The following is a 21,351-nucleotide window of genomic DNA, read 5'->3' as shown; positions in this document are numbered from 1 at the left end:
AAGGAAGGGGAGGGGAGGAAAGGAAGGGGAGGGGAGGAGAGGGGAGGGGAGGGGAGGAGAGGGAGGGGAGGAGAGGGAGGGGGAGGAGAGGGAGGGGAGGAGAGGAGAGGGAGGGGAGGAGAGGGAGGGGAGGAGAGGGAGGGGAGGAGAGGGAGGGGAGGAGAGGGAGGGGAGGAGAGGGAGGGGAGGAGAGGGAGGGGAGGAGAGGGAGGGGAGGAGAGGGAGGGGGAGGAGAGGGAGGGGAGGAGAGGGAGGGGAGGAGAGGGAGGGGAGGAGAGGGGAGGGGAGGAGAGGGAGGGGAGGAGAGGGAGGGGAGGAGAGGGAGGGGAGGAGAGGGAGGGGAGGAGAGGGAGGGGAGGAGAGGGAGGGGAGGAGAGGGGAGGAAAGGAGGGGAGGAAGGGAGGAGGCTGAACGGCTGGGCCCAAGACTTCGGGCTGGATTTACAGGTAGGTGGCGTCAGGTCTCGGAGGTCGGGGGGGGGGGGGGAGGAGAGTCGGGGGGAGTCGGGTCGGGGTGCACGGAGGTCGGGTCGCCCCGGGGAGCAGAGGTCGAGTCGGGTCCGGTCGGGTGGGAGGAGCCTTATTCACACAGCTCCAGCGGGCCCCTCCCACAGTTTTGGGCGCCTGGAGCTACTGCACATGCGCGCTACACTGTTTTCAGCACAGGGACCTGGCTCCGCCCCCTACAGCTTGTGCTGCACCGCGCCCAGCTCCAGGGGGCCTGCAGGGAGCCGGAGAATCGGTGAGTTTTTTTTAGGCGCACATTGTGGCGCGAAAAACGGGCGTCCAGGTCCAGACTGCGCCGTTTTAGGCGCGGCCCGAAACTTGGGCCCGTACACTCTACCCCACCCAAAACCATGTGATCTCCTGGAAGAGGCAAAAAAAAGTAAAAATCCCAGGCCAATTTGGGGACAAAAATCTAGGAAATTCCTCTCCGATCCAATTCTGGTACAATTTTCCTTTCTAAAGGATGTTGAAAAATTAGTCAGAGCCATCACTATTTCTTTCCTCAGAATTCTTAGAAATATGTTTGTGATTTGTCAACCTTAATTTGAATAACTTTTCCAGCACATTTCCCTTTGAATAGTTACTCCTAAAAAGAGCTCAACAGCACTTTTAATCGTTCTACAATACCAATATCTACCTCCTCTGTGAAAACTGAGGCAAATTATTTATTCAGTATCTCTGCCATACCGTCACTCTCCACTATATGCTTGCCTCATATTGGCCCTTCCCTCATTAGAAAAGAGAGAGAATAGACTTTGGGCAGGATTTTCCTGTCCTTTGTGTTCCGGATTTCTCCCCAGAGCGGCGTGAAAGGCAGCCAGGTGGTCTCCAGCACCCTGCAGCAATCCAAGAGTTAGGTTTTGCGGCGACGCTGCGCAGGAGCGCCCAGAAGAACTGCAACCGGTCTGCAATGCCCCTGGTTGCGACACCGGTGCAAAATTAGAGTCTTGCCCAATCAGTCCACCCGGAGGTGCGCCCGCAATGACTGATTTCCCAGGCAGAGCAAACCACCGATCCTGGTGCCAACCCCCCCACCCCAAACTTAACAACTAAGACACTAACTTTCCCACCTCATCGCCATCATCGCCCCCGAAACCATAAAAGCCTAAAATCCAGTCCAATATGTCTATAGAAAGGTTTTTTTTTAAAAAACAGAGATAATTTCCCTGTCTCCCCTGCATCTGGGTACCAGGGATGCGGAGCGCATTTGAAGTGTGCTCCACCTGCAATAACCTCAAGAGGTCTACAGCAACTTGCTGGTGTTGGGGCTTTCAGGATGCTGTTGAAAAACGCCAGTCAAAAGGGATCCAGTACAAATCCTTGTTCACCAAGGCGAGGGCCTGTTCACTGGGCCCAAGGCCCGGTTCTTAGCACCCCATAAAATTGGCATTCTTCTGGGCTTTGTTGGATGTAGATTAAGTAGGAGAGGCAGGAACATCCTCAACCCACCTCATTATGATTGCAATCTGTAGCTTCCCACTAAATCCTCGGGCAACAAAAAAGGGGTGGAAGACCCAACATCACAGTTCTCCATCCCCTTGTCCACTGCTTCACACCCACAGCATAAGCATTCCCCTGCAGCAAAACATAAGAAAAATTTCCCATGTTTTTTGTCTTGTACTCAATCTAAGTATTTCTCGTGTCTCTCTTTGTGGCTTTCCTATGTTATTTGTATTGGCTTTCATTTTTATTACCAGGCATTTTTGCTTGTTCAGTCTATTTCTGGATAGTTAAAATCTACTACAATTATAACTCTATTGTTAATACATACCTCTTTTATTCCTACAAATCATTAATTTTCTTTAAATTGTTCGGCAGTCTATATATTCCCAGTAATGTGATTGATCCTTTACTATTCCTCATCTCAATCTAAAGGAATTTTGTTTATTTCTCTATTTAAATCCTCATGGCTAGTGCTATAATACTGTCACTATTAATTTTGTGATCCCTTCTTCGTTCCCTATCCGTCCTGAAAGTTTTATACCCAGCAATATTTAATTGCAATCCTAGCCCACCTGCCATGTTTTACTTATTGCTTTTAGGTTACAAGTTTATAATATAATCAATGCCTCTCGTTTCCCAATCATGTTTTATACCTTCCACATTGATTTTTTTTTTTTTTAATTTAAAGGCTACCTGGTCTTACTCATCTCTGAACTTTATACCTAAAGCTTACTTTCTATTCCAAAGTGTTTATTCTACTCTCTTGCACACATTCTATTCTCCTCTCCTCTCCCCCCTCCCAACCTCCGCCCTCAACCCCAGTCTAGTTTAAACCATTTCCTGCAAGTTTAATTAATATCCCCATGAAAATATTAGTGCACCATTTATTTCTCTTGTACATGACATCTATTTTACAAATCAAAAAAATGTTGAGAAAAACATTGCATCACCATTATTGTAATAAACAGCCGGTATATGTGCAAGTAGCCTTGTTTCAGGACTTCAAAGCCACTGTAAATTGCTGTGACAGGTTGACAGTGACTCACCAGCGAGGGAGGCATCTGGCCTCTGCGTGGCACCTTCTCATAGCAACCCAGCCAAGATCAAACATCCAGCATTTGGGTTAAGAATCCACACACCACGTCCCATGGTGCAACATATTGATACTCCCACACACTCCACTCCTCAGCTATACATAAACCAATAATTGCAGGATCACTTTTTACCTAGTCAGTTTTCTAGTCTTTTTAATTCTACTGTTCCCTATCGGACTTTCAAAATCCCTCATTTCCTTGTAAATAAAAAAAAATGCACACACAAAAGAGACAGAGGGGCAGGAGAATCAAATCACTTGGAGGACACAATTAAATTGCATTGTTACTCTCCTATATCAAGTGTAAATTAAATGTCTGGTTTTCGCTCACTTAACTTAGAAATTACATCTACTGTAGAAGGGAATAATGAATTAAATTTAATGCAGCACTGCACCTGGAGTACTGCGTACAGTTTTGGTCTCCTCATTTAAGAGGATATACTTGCATTGGAGGCAGTTCAGAGAATGTTCACTAGGTTGATTCCTGAGATGATGGCGCTGTCATATAAAGAAAGGTTGAGCAAGTTGGGTCTATACTCCTTAAGAGTTTAGAAGAATGAGAGGTGATCTTATTGAAAAATATAAGATTCTGAGGGGGCTTGACAGGGTAGATGCAGAGAAGAGGTTTCCCCTTGTGGTGGAATCTAGTTTCAGAATAAGGGGTTGCCCATTAAAACGGAAATGAGGAGGAATTTCTTCTCAGACGGTCATGAAGCTTTGGAATTCTCTACTCCAGAGAGCAATGGAGATTGGGTCATTGAATATATTTAAGGTGGAGATAGACAGATTTTTGAACGATAAGGGGGTCAAGGGTTATGGGGAGCGGGCAGGGAATTGGAGTGGAGGCCTGGATCAGATCAGCCACGATCTTATTGAATGGCGGAGCAGGCTCGAGGGGCCAAATTGCCTGCCCCTATTTCTGATGTTCTGTATTACCATTTTCACAAGAGCAGCTATCTGCAGTAGTATTTTTTTCTATTCCTTATATTCACTCCAAGTGTTTGGGCAGAGGAAGAAAAAGAAACAAAAATTAAAAATCTGCCAAAGCTACTACTTTACAAATGAGAAACATATGAGCAGTTTCACTAAAAACTGCTTTAAAATCATCCACCATGGGAAGGCTACATTTCATACGAGTTGATCCTTAATTTCACATCATCTAAAATCTAAAGCTTTAAAAAGCATATATTATACCTAACTGGTTAAGCATCCCATGCAACACTGGACATACCATTTGCAATACGCACGAGGGCGAGAGAGAGAAAGCGCGAGAGAGAAAATCTATCATGTCCTGAGACCTTACCAACTAAATATATGTAGTAATGGTTGTGATTAATGACGTGATTATAAGACTGAGTCAAAACGGAAAGGAAGAGTTAAGAAAGTCGTCTGGATTCATCTGAGGAACAACTACAGTAGTTAGCAGTATCCAAAAGAGGTACTAGCAGTATTGCACCACACATGCAGGATGTACTACCCAAAGGGCAAGACAGACAGTTTAATATTAATGGATTCCTTTTTTCTCCACCCTCACCTGGGATCGTGCCTAATTCTGGAGCTCTGTCAGCAGGATGTGATTTCAGTTTGTTTTCTGTTTGTTGGGTTTCCTGGTTCATTGCCATCCTAAGATCCTATTCCATCGAGGGAGGGATGGCCTGTTCCTGGGATCTGCCACGCTGGCAGCCTGCACAGGGCAAGGTGGCTGCTGTAGGGCCAGAATGCCTGGCAGATCTCAGAAATTGCTAATATCTATGGCAATATTTTAAATAACATCTTTATGAAAATAAAGATGAATCTCATGAATGTGTTTACTATAGACTGCAAGTTAAACTATATTAATTTTAATAAATTACTGTTAGGCTTTCCTATTGTGTTGATGAATTCCCTGAAAATTGATTAATTTGAAATAGTGCACATTTACTGCAATCGAGATTTCTGCCAATATTTACGATATAGTAGTGGTTTAATGGAATGGGTTCACTGAAAATAATGGTAATTTGATAATAGGGCTTGGTATTTAATCCAATATGCATAGATATATTAAACAAAAAGCAGAAGCTCTTTATTTCAAGACAAATTGCTATAAATTTATGAATTAAAGAAATAATGTGGTTGCCCCAAAATGCAGTGAATGAACTGGAGATTTAATTGAAAAGGATTGCGTTAAAATTTATTAAGGAAATATATAAAAGGAAGACGTAGAATATGGCTGCATGAAATGCGATGATGAAACAAAAGGACCAAGTATTGTTAAATTAATTATGGGGATGTCAGGAATGGACCAGAAATATTCCCCAAAAAATTAGCTGAAGGTGGGGCACGATGGGAACATTTTTAAAATCACTATTTGTATTTCTTTGTTACACTGAGTTGTGAATTGGGTTGAAGAGGATGCTGGGAAAGAGGTTGGGGCCAACCGTGTAATTTCTTTTGATTGTTAGGAATGGGTCTCATTGGGCAAAAAAGCTAGCTAGGGAATGAGCTCTTGACTCTCATTAATGTTACTTTTACCTCTATGCTATTCCTCATTGATGCCCAATATTTCTCTTTGCTCCCATCCACATTCGTAATGTCTAGCCGTGGCTACAGAACACAGGCCACTGGCTAGAGCTGGGTGTCACCAGCGTAAATGTGGAAACTGACGCTGTGTTTTCGGATGATGTTGCCAAAGGGCAACGTGTGGATGAAAAATAGGAGGGGGGCCATGGATAGATCCTTAGGGAATTAGAGGCAACGATGCGCGTGGGCAGGAAGAGAAGCCATTGCAGGTGATTCTCTGGCTACGATTAGATAGATAAGAATGGAACCAGGCAAGTGCAGTCCTACCCAGCTGGATGACAGTGGAGAAGCATTAGAGAAGGATAGAGTGGTCAACCATGTCAAAGACTGCAGACAAGTCAAGAAGGATGAAGAGAGATAGTTCACCTTTGTCGCAGTCACAAAGGATGTCATTTGATGGCAAAGCCAACATTTATTGCCCATCCCCAATTGCCCTGGAGGTGGCAGTGGTAAGACACCTGCTGGGCCATTTCAGAGGGCAGTTAAGAGTCAGATACATTGCTGTGGGTCTGGAGTCACATGTAGGCCAGACAAGGTAAGGATGAGATTTCCTTCTCTAAAAAGGAGTAAAAACAAGTTTTTACAACAATCTAGTTTTTCCAGATTTATTTAATTAACGGAATTTAAATTCCCCAGCTGCCGTGGTTGCATTTGAATTCACATCTCCATTTCATTAGTCCAGACCTCTGGATTACTAGTCCCGTAACATAACCACATAACCCATCCTAGAACCACCATCATTCCACTTAAGTTCTGCTGTGTCAGGATATAGGGATATGAACCATTTGCTATCACATGCAGAGGACTACATTTACAGTTCTCTTCAGCATTATTTTCAGAAACCAAAATGTACAAAAAAAGGATAAGTCTGTATTAAATACTACTTTCTGATCATTGTAATAGGTTAGGAACTAAAAACTTAAACACAAATCAATACAAGAGTTTTCAGTAATGTTTTTAAATAAATAATTTTAAAATGTCGAGATATTGAATATACTTGTATAAACATTTTGCTTTAATTATTCTACAGTATTGTCCAATAGAAATTATTAGCCACAGCCTGTGTGGCTACAGCGACACCGTTTTAGCCACAAGCACTAATTTTAGTAGAAAAGGTCTTACATGAACTCACAACACAGGTAAATGCACTTCACGTGTATATTTACTTACTATTTACCACCATTCACTAACCAAGGAAATAAAACACTGGCAAAAATCAAAACAATCGCACACTCTGCTTTTCCCTCTGTCATATTACCAACAAACACACAAGTATTGAGATTACATGCTCAACAATGGTGTCTATTACGCATGTGTTAAATTTCCGATTAGAAATGCAATTAGACACATCTAGATTCCCAATTAGCCACATGTGGCTAGCAACTAACATATTGGACACAGTTCCATATAACTGAAATAAAAACAGAAAATACTCAGCAGGTCAGGCAGCATCTGTGGAGAGAGAAACAGAGTTAACGTTTCAGGTCGATGACCTGAAACATTAACTCAGTATTTTCTGTTTTATTTCAGATTTACAGCATCTGCAGTATTTTGCTTTTCCATATAATTGAATATTGCTCTTGTACCCTGAAAAATAATGATAATGATAAATGTTCAACATTTAAATTCTGCCAGCCTGTTAGTTCTCCATTCTGTAAATACTGCAAACTGTTAAGCTCAGTAATAAGATCTTCGTTTGCTTACTTGCTTATTCAGCTCTGTGATGTTGGTCCATATTTTGCTAATCCCTCTGTCTCCAGTGTCTATGTTGGTAAGGTCCTTCTGGACTGCAAGGAGGTCTTCATTTAGCTTTGGAATGTCACTAAACGAGGCCTTTTGACTAGTTTCCACTACAAGGATAAAACAAATTCCAGTTTTAAGACTAAAACATGCAGAAATGCAAAACTATATAAAGAGTACAAGATAAAATTAAAATGTCCTTGTTCAAATCAGTTCAAATTTTTTTTAACCGATTTGAAAAAAAAATCAACTGAGATCATCCTAATGAATAATGGGAAAACTGGATGATGCAGTGGGCTACTTGCTGGCTTTCACCTGAGATATAGATTCAAATCCAACATAATTGGGATGAAAATCTCCTCCGTCTGTTGACTGCAAGTTCTTTTGTGAAGTACTTGGGTAGTCTCAATTTAGGTACCAAATGCTATGGAGTCACTGCATAAAACTGCTAATTTGGCAATATTTGTCAATCTCATTCAGAAATGGTTGTGTAGGAAATAGAAAAATGCCACAATCATAACATTGGTGTAGAAGGGGATGTTTTTCTGAGCTTGGGGTTCAGAACATATTCTTTCGGGAACATCCAACGGTGTTATTCTCTACATCTAACTATGGAAGTGCTGATCAAAGTCGTTGCAACCTTCAGTACTAAAAGTTCCCACACCTTGGTCAACATTAAAAAGTAAAATAAACTGAAATGATCAGCCTGGTCTTTGTCATTTTAAATACATATCTGTGTTGCACAATGTACCATAGGTGGCAATTACAAAAAATGCTTTAATCAAAACTTCTTACAAAAAAATTGATACTTGCTAGTAGCAGCAAAAATTTAGCAAAGGCATTCCTACTATGATTACTTCTTGTGACAGGTTTCCTGTGTTATTGCAGAGCTAGTTGAAGCATAGAGTTTTGTTGCAGTACATGCTGAGGCACTAGTGAGAAGGTGTAATTACGTGACAAGTTTACATAGGCAGTTTCTATTATAAATGTGGCAATAGAAATGTATAATAGAAAGTTGTCAGAGGTGCCTATAGTTCACATTTCAGCCACACAAATCACAGGAGAGACGTTAAGAGGAACAGTGCGCTTAGGTCACAAATCATGTGCCCAAGATTAATGAATGGAGCCGCTTCAGCTGAAATTCTAGTATTTTTGCCACTAGCCAAAATGTTCTATAAAAACACACTTCTTGGGGAGAACAATCACACGGAGAAAAAAAAAATTACACTACATGTCATGCCCTGACAAATCATTTGCCCAAATAATCTGATCAAACTGGTTTCCACCACCACACTAAATCTAGTATTCATACACTTATTGCAAAATTTGGGTTCAGGGCAACATAGTCAGACTTAATTTAATCAAAGCTTATTCAACTCAATTTTCACAGTAAACTGGAGTTGATTAGAAATGAATCTCCAGGTCTTTTTAACTCATCCAACTTAAATAAGCCTATCCTGTTGAAACTGAATAATATTTGCCGACTTCAACCAGTGAAGCACTGATGAGAATCAGATCCCAGACAAATAAATGTACTCCTTGAACTAATTCAACATGTACAAAATATTGTCAGCAGAATACTGGACAGAAGAGATGTAGGCCGGGGGATGGGGGGGTGGGGTGTCGGTCGGGCCGCAGGAGGTCAGGCAGCCGTTACGGAAAATGTTCTGAAATCCGGACGACCCCGTCACAGATCGTCCCGGTGTCCATATTACAGAACTTCGGATTTTGGACATCGCACCTGTACCTTAATTTGTGAAGCACTGTATTCAACCACTTTCTAAGCACTCTTCTCTATAAATAACATATCAGAAGAACTGCAGTAATAAATCATTCATGCTTCATAAAGGGATTCAGTTAGAATATTTCAAACAGACCAGGCAAAAATGCATGCTATGAAATGGTGTTTAGGCTTCACAATTAAACATGTTGCACATTTAGCACATGTGCATCACACGAACATTGTCCTTCACACAAAAGTCTTAATTGTAATCCCAGGGGGGAATTAAAAAATCAGTTCTACACTTACTGTATTGTCTCCACATATCTGAAACAATCCACAGCCACATGCAAACCCCTCAATCTGTACTGTTCTTTTTTTTCTTTCTTTGCTCGGTTCCATCTTCATTCATTCCTATTTATTTATTATTGCTCATGTATATTTATCTACTATCAGTCCATTCCCACTGCTTTATTTATTTCCTGTTGGCCTGTTCGATTATTAATGATTTCCAGCACACCCCAACAACCAACGCGCCAAAGGCAACATCACAATCTAAACAATTCCATGGTTAATGCAAAGTAAGTAAGCCTTTCACGACCTCAGGACTTCCCAAAGCGTTTTACAGCCAATGAAGTATTTTTTTTGAAGTGTAGTTACTGTTGGAATGTAGGAAACACGGCACCCAATTTGCTAGCTCCCACAAACAGCAATGTGATAATGACCAGAAATCTGTTTTTAGGTGTTGGTTGAGGGGTAAATATTATCCAGGACTCCATAGAGAATTCCCCAGCTCTTCTTCAAAATAGTGCCACGGGATCTTTTACGTTCACCTGAGAGGGCAGTTTAACGTCTCATCTGAATGACAGCACCTCCGAAAGTGCAGCACTCCCTCACTACTGCATTGAAGTATCAGCCTAGATTTTTGTGCTCAAGTCCCTGGAGTGGGACTTGAACCTACAATCTTCTGACGCAAGAGGCAAGAGTGCTACTTACTGAGCCAGAGTTGCATTCAAGTAGAGCAAGTTGTTTAGCAGCAAGATTTCTCAAACGATGCTGCTATACTCACATCAATGTTTTAACCACTGGTGAAGATGAAGGTATACTGAGCAAAGAGGAACTACATTTCTCAGCACACGTGAAATGTATGTTTGTGTAATTCAAACAGTAACACAAACAAAATCTCTGGTTGATGCTTGTACAATGTTAGTTCACTCATGTATAGAGTTTTCAAATGATGGGTCAGAAGAGTGCAATTCTCTGCACAGCGAGTCCTCGATTTAGCCAGACGGTTGGAGAGATTGTTAATTTCCACAGGGAGAAGAAAAATCAGAAAAGCAAAATAATCAGCACTGTTTTCATAGCCAGCCAGCTCAAATGAGCATTTGAAAAGGCCTTCGGGCGGGTTATCTGCCACCCTTTACTCTGCAGTGTGAGCTAAATTAGGAGGCGGAAAACAATTACTGTAGAGCAAATTACTGACAAACTTTCAATAATTGCTCAACTAGCATTTCTAAATCTTTTCCTATTCATTAACAAAATATTCACGAGTCTCTCAATAGTAAATATCATACATTCATTTGTCTTTGAACAATGCCATTCGGTATTCACTAAGGAGGACACAAACAACCTTCCGGATATAAAAGGGGTCAGAGAGTCTAGTAAGAAGGAGGAACTGAGGGAAATCCTTATTAGTCGGGAAATTGTGTTGGGGAAATTGATGGGATTGAAGGCCAATAAATCCCCAGGGCCTGACGGACTGCATCCCAGAGTATTTAAGGAGGTGGCCTTGGAAATAGCGGATGCATTGACAGTCATTTTCCAACATTCCATAGACTCTGGATCAGTTCCTATGAAGTGGAGGGTAGCCAATGTAACCCCACTTTTTAAAAAAAGGAGGGAGAGAGAAAACAGGGAATTATAGACCGGTCAGCCTAACATACCGCTGTAGTGGGTAAAATGATGGAATCAATTATTAAGGATGCCATAGCAGCGCATTTGGAAAGAGGTGACATGATAGGTCCAAGTCAGCATGGATTTGTGAAAGGGAAATCATGCTTGACAAATCTTCTGGAATTTTGAGGATGTTTCCAGTAGAGTGGACAAGGGAGAATCAGTTGATGTGGTGTATTTGGACTTTCAGAAGGCTTTCGACAAGGTCCCACACAAGAGATTAATGTGCAAAGTTAAAGCACATGGGATTGGGGGTAGTGTGCTGACGTGGATTGAGAACTGGTTGGCAGACAGGAAGCAAAGAGTAGGAGTAAATTGGTACTTTTCAAAATGGCAGGCAGTGACTAGTGGGGTACCGCAAGGTTCTGTGCTGGGGCCCCAGCTGTTTACATTGTACATTAATGACTTAGACGAGGGAATTAAATGTAGTATCTCCAAATTTGCAGATGACACTAAGTTGGGTGACAGTGTGAGCTGCGAGGAGGATGCTATGAGGCTGCAGAGTGACTTGAATAGGTTAGGTGAGTGGACAAATGCATGGCAGATGAAGTATAATGTGGATAAATGTGAGGTTATCCACTTTGGTGGTAAAAACAGAGAGACAGACTATTATCTGAATGGTGACAGATTAGGAAAAGGGGAGGTGCAACGAGACCTGGGTGTCATGGTACATCAGACATTGAAGGTTGGCATGCAGGTACAGCAGGCGGTTAAGAAAGCAAATGGCATGTTGGCCTTCATAGTGAGGGGATTTGAGTACAGGGGCAGGGAGGTGTTACTACAGTTGTACAGGGCCTTGGTGAGGCCACACCTGGAATATTGTGTACAGTTTTGGTCTCCTAACTTGAGGAAGGACATTCTTGCTATTGAGGGAGTGCAGCAAAGGTTCACCAGACTGATTCCCGGGATGGCGGGACTGACATATCAAGAAAGACTGGATCAACTGGGCTTGTATTCACTGGAGTTCAGAAGAATGAGAGGGGATCTCATAGAAACGTTTAAAATTCTGACAGGTTAGATGCAGGAAGAATGTTCCCAATGTTGGGGAAGTCCAGAACCAGGGGTCACAGTCCAAGGATAAGGGGTAAGCCATTTAGGACCGAGATGAGGAGAAACTTCTTCACCAAAGAGTGGTGAACCTGTGGAATTCTCTACCACAGAAAGTTGTTGAGGCCAATTCACTAAATATATTCAAAAAGGAGTTAGATGTAGTCCTTGCTACTAAGGGGATCAAGGGGTATGGCGAGAAAGCAGGAATGGGGTACTGAAGTTGCATGTTCAGCCATGAACTCATTGAATAGCGGTGCAGGCTCGAAAGGCTGAATGGCCTACTCCTGCACCTATTTTCTATGTTTCTATTCTCCTCAAAACATTTAGCTTTCCAATGCAATGTGGCATTAACTACAAATTATGACAATAGCATCAACATGATTAATATACAATGAACAGCAAAGGGACCCAGAATCAATCCCTGGGGAGGCTTTACCGATCAAAGCTGTTTAATTGTAAACAATACCTTCTGTTTCCTATTATCTAGCCATTTCACTATCCAGTTTATAATTTTTCCTTGATCCCATGAACCACAAATCTATTGCAGATTACCAAACGGTCAGAAAAATTCACTATACGACAGACTAACCCCATAATCTTCAACCCCTCAAGGCATTCCAATGTTTCATAATTTCAAGAATTGTGGAATGATAGGAAAAACTATTCCTGTTGACAAACTTATTACCTTTATCACTGACAAATGTTGTTGCTATCTTGTTATCCAATATCCCCATTGAAGACATGATGCTAATGAGCCTATAATTACCAGGATCATTCTTGCCACCTTTTTTTATAATGAACTCATTAGGTACATTACAGAGTTATGCAATCCCCTCAAAAAGGATTCAGAAACAGACAGAAAACCTGCACTGTTATTGTGCCTCATCGCTTTGCATACATCCCCAAATGCTGTACAGTGCAGTAACTTGAGTAAGTGAAATGACTGCTCAAATATTACTTCTAATGGTAATGAGTTTGAGAAGTCCAATAAAACTAGTGGCAAGCAATAAAATGGAATTTATAGTTTTATATACAGTATAAAGTCCATTAAGTCAAAGTAAACATCACATCATAATTTTTAAATCTGCACGTTGAGCAAACACTCAGCTTTGTCCCCAGGTTTATAGATTATAACACCTGCAAGATATGACAAATGGAATATTGTCATATACCATTATTGCCAGCAATTAGGCAGCTCAATCTAAAAAGATGTTTTGATAAAAGTTACATTCAAATAAATATATTAGAATTTTCTTCCCAAGAAAGCCCCTCAGCACCTTTATTTCAATGCAGTCCTCAACTTCAGACCAATGTAGGAGTTGATCCATTGTTGTACACTTCAGAAAAGCACTCTATTGGCTGAATATGCTGCAGTATCAATCAGACAGTATCTTTTTCCAGAGTCATGTAGCTCCAGATCACTCCCAGACCAATACAGGGGACTAGGTGATGCAGCGAGTTGCACACTGGACTCAACTCTGGGATGTGTTTGGATCCAACGACAACTAATGGGACAAAAGTTCCTGTGTGTGATACTTCGCTACTATTTTATAACTTCTACAACACATGTACATCAGGATATATGTGTACAAGTAATTCACACGGAAATAATCAGGCATTTACAGAGAGCGGATGTATTTGTGCTCAAGGTAAGTGCTCGCGCTGTGAAATGCTGCATTTTCCATATTTTACACCGAGTATCAGCACTAAGCACTCTCGGTCAGGTACAACAGGTTAAATGATGCATTCAGGGTATAGCTCCTTCTACACCACCCAATAATTCATCTTAATCTTTATTAAGCACCCCATACTGCCCACTGTGAAATTTCTATTTGCCACTTGAATTACTAGTATTGTTTCTATTAATCAATCTACTACCTGGGTGTAAAACTTAGCGATATTGTACTCGGAATGTCCCACACACAAAGCTTTGGTTTCCTTAAAAGTTTCACTCCAAGAATTCAATTCTCATGAAGTATGTGAGACTTACTTAAATTCTTATTCTCCACAGTACGATCCTACATTATAATAGAATGTACTTACATGTTCTGAACTTTTCTTTCAGGGAATCCAGATCTTCTTTGAGGGCAACCTGCATCCAGACCAAGCCAACACAAGCCACTACACAAGCAGCCAGCATAACAAATGCACACAGAGGATAACAAATCTTGCAGCATCTTATGTAGCCTCCCCTGCAATAGGAAGAAAAGGCAAAACTGAAATGGGTATGTACCACTTGACACCTCTAAACAAAAGAACTGATATTTTCAACCATTTAATTTATATAACCTCTTAGTGAAGTTGAGCAATGGACAAAAGTTGAAGAGGAAGTGTCACTATTTCATAGAGCAAATAGCTGTAATTATGATGAACATTTTTCTGTTCTGTCCATTACTGCTAACTTGAACATTTTTATTGAAACAGTGAATACTGAAGGCAGGATTGAGAGAGCTTTATGAAGGGATTCTAAAATATGAGTATGCAGAGTACATTTAGCTTTATTTCAGTTTCAGCCATGTATGTTATTGCTACTTCCTTAAAATTTAGGCTCATTTAATAAATCTAATGCAGTCACAAGCATTCTAATTATCCAAGCTTCATAATCAGGCTATTTTTCATATTTATAAATCCAAACTTCATATTTAGAATGATGAAATCTGATTTTTTTCAAGTCAACTTCAGTTACATAATTTATATTTAAATGGGTAGAAGTGTCATCTAAAGTGCAAGCCAAAATTAGGCAACTTCAGAGAGGAAAAGCAAATATAAAATTTGAAGTCTAAAAATTACTTTGCTAAAAAAAAAGTCTACTTAAAACATCTTGCGCATTAAAAAAGTTACTGCATTTGATAAGGTAACATCTTTGTTTGGGTGGGGGGGGCAAAAAAGTGTGTCAGAAACCATCCACACACTGCTCACAAAGATGGAGAAAACTCGGACTGTTTCTCTCCCTACCCAAGTATAGGTTATTTACTAGCAACTATTATCTATAGGAAACAAGGGTTAAAAATTTGCAAATAGACTTATTTTAAAATCAACTTTAAAACTATATACTTAACATTTATTTTAAAATATATGTTTCTTCAGAGATACTGAGCTATAAAAACTTCCAGTTAAACTGTTCTACATAGATAGGTAACTTCAGACCTCTATCAAATGGCTTCTTCACCTTCTTTGAGCTAATGAAAAAGAGACACACAGTTTTTCTGGTCTTTCCTTAACCACAGCTTGCATTTATAGCGCACCTTTATGGTAGAAAAACGACGCAAGACATTGCAGAGTCCCAAGGCAAAGAAAATGGATGCCAAAAGATATCAAGAGGGATGACGAAAAGCTTGGTCAATGATCTGGGTTTTAAGTAGGGTCTTGAAGGTGAGGTAGGTGGAGTTGCAGAGGGGTTTCGACAGGAAATTCCATAGAATAGGGCTTAGATGGCTGAAGACATGGTCAGTAGTGAGCGAGGGGAGAAGGATGCACAACAGAGTTTGGTAGAGGTTGTAAAGGAATTATAAATATGGAGGGGCATGATCTTGGAGGAATTTAAACTCCAAATTTGGGGTAAGAATTTTAAATGTGAGGCACTGTGGGATAGAAACATAGAAAATAGGTGCAGGAGCAAGCCATTCGGCCCTTCGAGCCTGCACCAACATTCAATATCATGGCTGATCATGCAACTTCAGTACCCCATTCCTGCTTTCTCTCTATACGCCTTGATCCCTTTAGCCATAAGGGCTACATCTAACTCCCTTTTGAATACATCGAACGAACTGGCCTCAACAACTTTCTGTGATAGAGAATTCCACAGGTTCACAATTCTGAGTGAAAAAGTTTCTCCTCATCTCGGTCCTAAATGGCTTACCCTTTATCCTTAGACTGTGACCCCTGGTTCTGGACTTCCCCAACATCGGGAATATTCTTCCTGCATCTAACCTGTCCAATCCCTTCAGAATGTTATATGTTTCTATGAGATCCCCTCATTCTTCTAAATTCCAGTGAATATAGGCCTAGTCGATCTAGTCTTTCTTCATAGGTCAGTCCTGCCATCCCGGGAATCAGTCTGGTGAACCTTCGCTGCATTCCCTCAATAGCAAGAATGTCCTTCCTCAGATTAGGAGACCAAAACTGTACACAATATTCAAGGTGTGGTCTCACCCAGACTCTGTACAACTGTAGTAAGACCTCCCTGCTTCTATACTCAAATCCTCTCGCTATGAAGGCCAACATACCATTTGCCTTCTTCATCGCCTGCTGTACCTGCATACCAACTTTCAATGACTGATGTACCATGACACCCAGGTCTCGTTGCACCTCCCCTTTTCCTAATCTGTCACCAGTTAATATTCTGCCTTCCTGTTTTTGCCACCAAAGTGGATAACCTCACATTTATCTACATTATACTGCATCTGCCATGCATTTGCCCACTCACCTACCTGTCCAAGTCACCCTGCAGCCGCTTAGCATCCTCCTCACAGCTCACAGCCACCCCAGCTTAGTGTCATCTGCAAACTTGGAGATATTACATTCAATTCCTTTGTCTAAAACATTAATGTATATTATAAATAGCTGGGGTCCCAGCACTGAACCTTGCGGTACCCCACTAGTCACTGCCTGTCATTCTGAAAAGGACCCATTTATTCCTACTCTTTGCTTTCTGTCTGCCAACCAGTTCTCTATCCACGTCAATACATTACCCCCAATACCATGTGCTTTAATTTTGCACACTAATCTCTTGTGTGGGATCTTGTCAAAAGCCTTTTGAAAGTCCAAATACACCACATCCACCGGTTCTCCTTTGTCCACTCTACTAGTTACATCCTCAAAAAATTCTACAATATTTGTCAAGCATGATTTTTCTTTCATAAATCCATGCTGCCCTGGACCGATCCTGTCACTGCTTTCCAAATGCGCTGCTATTACATCTTTCATAATTGATTCCAACATTTTCCTCACTACCAATGTCAGGCTAACCAGTCTATAATTCCCCCTTTTCTCTCTCCCTCCTTTTTTAAAAAGTGGTGTTACATTAGCTACCCTCCAATCCATGGGAACTGATCCAGAGTCTATAGAATGTTGGAAAATGACCATCAATGCATCCACTATTTCTAGGGCCACTTCCTTAAATACTCTGGGATTTATCGGTCTTCAATCCCATCAATTTCCCAAACACAATTTCCTGACTAATGAGGATTTCTTTCAGTTCCTCCTTCTCGCTAGATCCTCGGTCCCCTCGTATTTCCGGAAGGTTATTTGTGTCTTCCTTCGTGAAGACAGAACCAAAGTATTTGTTCAATTGATCTGCTATTTCTTTATTCCCCATTATAAATTCACCTGATTCTGACTGCAAGGGACCTATATTTGTCTTCACTAATCTTTTTCTCTTCACATATCTATAGAAGCTGTTGCAGTCAGTTTTTATGTTCCCTGCAAGCTTACTCTCATACTCTTATTTTCCCCCCTCCTAATTAAACCATTTGTCCTCCTCTGCTGAATTCTAAATTTCTCCCAGTCCTCAGGTTTGCTGCTTTTTCTGGCCAATTTATATGCCTCTTCCTTGGATTTAACACTATCCCTAATTTCCCTTGTAAGTCAACAACGACGGGGTAATGGACCAGCGGGACCTGGTGTGGGATAGGATACTACATCAGATTTTTGGCTGGAGTATTGAAGAGTCACATTTTGAGAGATGGATAACTGCTTCAACAGCAAATGGGTTGATGTAGGGGCTGACTGAGGCAAGTAATATAATGAAGGTGGAAGCTACCAGCCTTTGTGACGAAAGAATATGGGGTTGAAAGCTCAGCTTGAATTGGATGCCAAGGTTTCAAATTCCACCTGATAGTGGTTGAGAAGGAGATAAGGTCAGTGGCAAGGGTACGGAGTTTGCTTTGGAGGCCGAAGACAACAGAGCAGATTTTGTGGCGAAGCAACGGTGCTCGATACTGAGCTCGAAGAAAGCTACCCACAAAAATCTAGCAAGCCCTGTGGCATCAATTTCACCTTTCCCAACGTTAGTTTCAATCTGGCGCCAGGATCTCCAGCATCAGTGATGTCATCAAGCAGGCTATGCACCCAATCACATTGAAGAATTCTCAGACAGCAAACCAGGAAATAAAATGCACCAATTATCCTTCTTTTTTATAAATTTGAGAGCAAAATAAAGACTGGGACATACAATGGGATAGAAGCTGAAATATCATAAACTTTAAAAATATAATTTTTATTATATTAAAAACCTATGGATTTTTTTATCAGAGGAAAAAGTTGACAGTTCACAAATATAAAATTAGTTTTTCAGGGCCAAAGAGGTTGCTCAGCACAGCAGTATTTATGACTTCGTACACCTCATTTAACAAGGCTTAACGTTTTCGGTGGTTTTTAACAGCAATATTAGAGCGTTAAAGGGGAAGTTTCACGTCAGCTCAAGTGATTTCTAAAGACTGCCGTCTGCGGGGACTTCAACGACGCACCATATAGAGGAACAGGGAATCACTGACAGCAACTTCCGCGTTTAACTGCGCATGTGCGAACGTTAGAAGTTGTCAGTTTCAGAGTAATAACGGCAAACATTAACATTTGTGGTCGTTATAACTGCAAAATCCAGGCCAATGGCTTTGGTTCACCCGCATTTCGCAGCAGTAAATTACATTTAACATCTATCTGTCCTATCTACTAAGTTGCCCATGTCCTTCTGAAAGAGCTTACAAACCTCTTCAGGTAACATTGTTGCCTAATTATGTCCCATGTGACATCTCTACCGACTCTCGGCCGTTAGCCTCAGCTATCTAGGAGACATGCCATAAGAAACAGTGCCTTTTCTAATTTGAGCTCCAACGATTGTTTTTCCAGAATTACTAAAGTAACAGTTCTCCAAGTAATTGCTGCGCCACCTCCTCCTGTACCCTTTCATTTCTATCACTCTATGAAGCCAAAGCAAAGTACTCATTTAACCTCATCTTCCAAAAGATTTCAATTTTCATCTAATTGCTCCTTTCTTTAACTATCCTCGTCGCTAAGATGCCAAGAATTTTGGTGGACTTTTAAATGTATTTTTTTTTTGTTATTGTGACAAATAAATATGTAACTGTCAAAATTAAAACAACCGAATGGGAGAGGGATTAAAGCACTGTCTTCCAGAAAAAGGGTATGTTATCACAATTGGCCAAACGCAGGTCACTTTGACACGAGTCACATTTTAATGCCACATCGTCTCACCTGCATGTCATAAAATTACACGGCGCTGTTGCCTTCCCCGACTAAATAAAGTTTGCAAAATACTTTTGGATTTGCAGGAAGACAAAGTGCGTTTAATGTAAAGGGCCCACGTCCTCGGCTCTTGCTTACTTTGTGAAGAGGGAGCTGGAGGCCGGTTGCGCGAACTCATCAAACTCGGAGGTGGATTCCGAGTCAGAGGCCGTGGGCTCGGTCCTCAGCAGCAGCTGGTGCCCGGAGCTTTTCTTCGGCTTCTTCTTCTTGCCGTCGCCGGTGAGACCGATGAGTGCGTTCAGCTCCTTCCGCTTCTTCATCTTCTTCTGCGGCGTGGCCGCTTTATACTGCACATCGAGCTGCCCGTGTTTGCCCTCCAGCTTGCAGCGGTGCGTGGCCCAACATATAAACACAGAGGAGGAGGAGGGTCTGAGCGCAGCGGATGAATAGAACCGGCCTTACCGGCAGAGAAGCTGGCACCGACTCTCACACCTGGCCCAAGAGCTGCACGCCACCTCACTGCAAGCCGCCTCCTCATTGGTCAATACCGCCGGCGCTCGCGCACTCTCACCGTCGCAGTGACACAGGAGGAGCGCGCGACAGTGCAAGTGGGACAGGACAGACAGTGCAGGGTTCATAGGACAGGACAGACAGTGTAGGGTACACGGGACAGGACAGGTAGTGCACGGTACATGGGACAGGTAGTGCAGGGTACACGGGACAGGTAGTGCACGGTACATGGAACAGGTAGTGCAGGGTACACTGGACAGCACAGGTAGTGTAAGGTACATGGGACAGATAGTACATGGGACAGGTACTGCGGGGTACACGGGGACAGGCCAGGCAGTGCAGGGTACACGGGACAGGACAGGTAGTGCGAGGTACACGGGGACAGGCCAGGCAGTGCAGGCTACACGGGACGTACTGCAGGGTACACGGGACAGGACAGGTAGTGCAGGGTACATGGGATAGGTAGTGCAGGGTACACGGGACAGGAAAGGTAGTGCAGGGTACACGGGACAGGACAGGTAGTGTAGGGTACACGGGACAGGACAGGTAGTGCAGGGTACAAGGGACAGGCAGTGCAGGGTACACGGGACAGGCAGTGCAGGGTACATGGGACAGGCAGTGCAGGGTACACGGGACAGGTAGTGCAGGGTACACGGGACAGGTAGTGCAAGGTACACAGGACAGGTAGTGCAGGGTACACGGGACAGGTAGTGTAGTGTAGGGTACATGGGACAGGTAGTGTGGGGTACACGGGGACAGGCCAGGCAGTGCAGGGTACACAGGACAGGTAGTGCAGGGTACACGGGACCGGACAGGTAGTGCAGGCTACACGTGACAGGTACTGCAGGGTACACGGGACAGGACAGGTAGTGCAGGGTACATGGGATAGGTAGTGCAGGATACACGGGACCGGACAGGTAGTGCAGGCTACACGTGACAGGTACTGCAGGATACACGGGACAGGAAAGGTAGTGCAGGGTACACGGGACAGGACAGGTAGTGCAGGGTACAAGGGACAGGCAGTGCAGGGTACATGGGATAGGTAGTGCAGGGTACACGGGACAGGTAGTGCAGGGTACACAGGACAGGTATGCAGGGTACACAGGACAGGTAGTGCAGGGTACATGGGACAGGTAGTGCAAGGTACACGGGACAGGTAGTGCAGGGTACACGGGAGAGGGCAGGTAGTGCGGGGTACAGGGGACAGGATAGGGAGGGCAGGGTACACGGGACAGGACAGGTAGTGCAGGGTACATGGGACAAGTAGTACACGGGACAGGTAGTGCAGGGTACACGGGACAGGTAGTGCAGGGTACACGGGATAGGACAGGTAGTGCAGGGTACATGGGACAGGACAGGTGGTGCAGGGTACACGGGACAGGACAGGTAATGCAGGGTACAAGGGACAGGTAGTGCAGGGCACACGGGACAGGTAGTGCAGGGTACACGGGACAGGTAGTGCAGGGTACACAGGACAGGACAGGTATGCAGGGTACACAGGACAGGGAGTGCAGGGTACACAGGACAGGGAGTGCAGGGTACACGGGACAGGTAGTGCACGGTACACAGGACAG

The 21,351-nt window shown here is 42.7% G+C and overlaps 1 protein-coding gene across 5 annotated transcripts in view; it reads right to left on the bottom strand.

Annotated features, from left to right (window-relative positions):
- efcab14 (EF-hand calcium binding domain 14) overlaps nt 1-19,789 on the bottom strand; it is a 125,907-nt gene extending 106,118 nt beyond the window's left edge. For all 5 annotated transcript variants that reach the window (XM_070886969.1, XM_070886971.1, XM_070886972.1 and 2 more), the window contains exons 1-3: nt 19,406-19,789; nt 14,108-14,256; nt 7,306-7,451 (exon numbers count right to left, since the gene is read on the bottom strand). In XM_070886969.1, the coding sequence (XP_070743070.1) occupies nt 7,306-7,451; nt 14,108-14,256; nt 19,406-19,587 (477 nt within the window). In that variant the 5' untranslated portion in view covers nt 19,588-19,789. The remainder of the gene's footprint in view (nt 1-7,305; nt 7,452-14,107; nt 14,257-19,405) is intronic.
- Between the last annotated feature and the right edge of the window lie 1,562 nt (nt 19,790-21,351).

Source organism: Pristiophorus japonicus, chromosome 8, assembly GCF_044704955.1.
Source record: "Pristiophorus japonicus isolate sPriJap1 chromosome 8, sPriJap1.hap1, whole genome shotgun sequence".
Lineage (NCBI taxonomy): Eukaryota > Metazoa > Chordata > Chondrichthyes > Pristiophoridae > Pristiophorus > Pristiophorus japonicus.
This window is presented reverse-complemented; position numbering and strand designations above follow the sequence as displayed.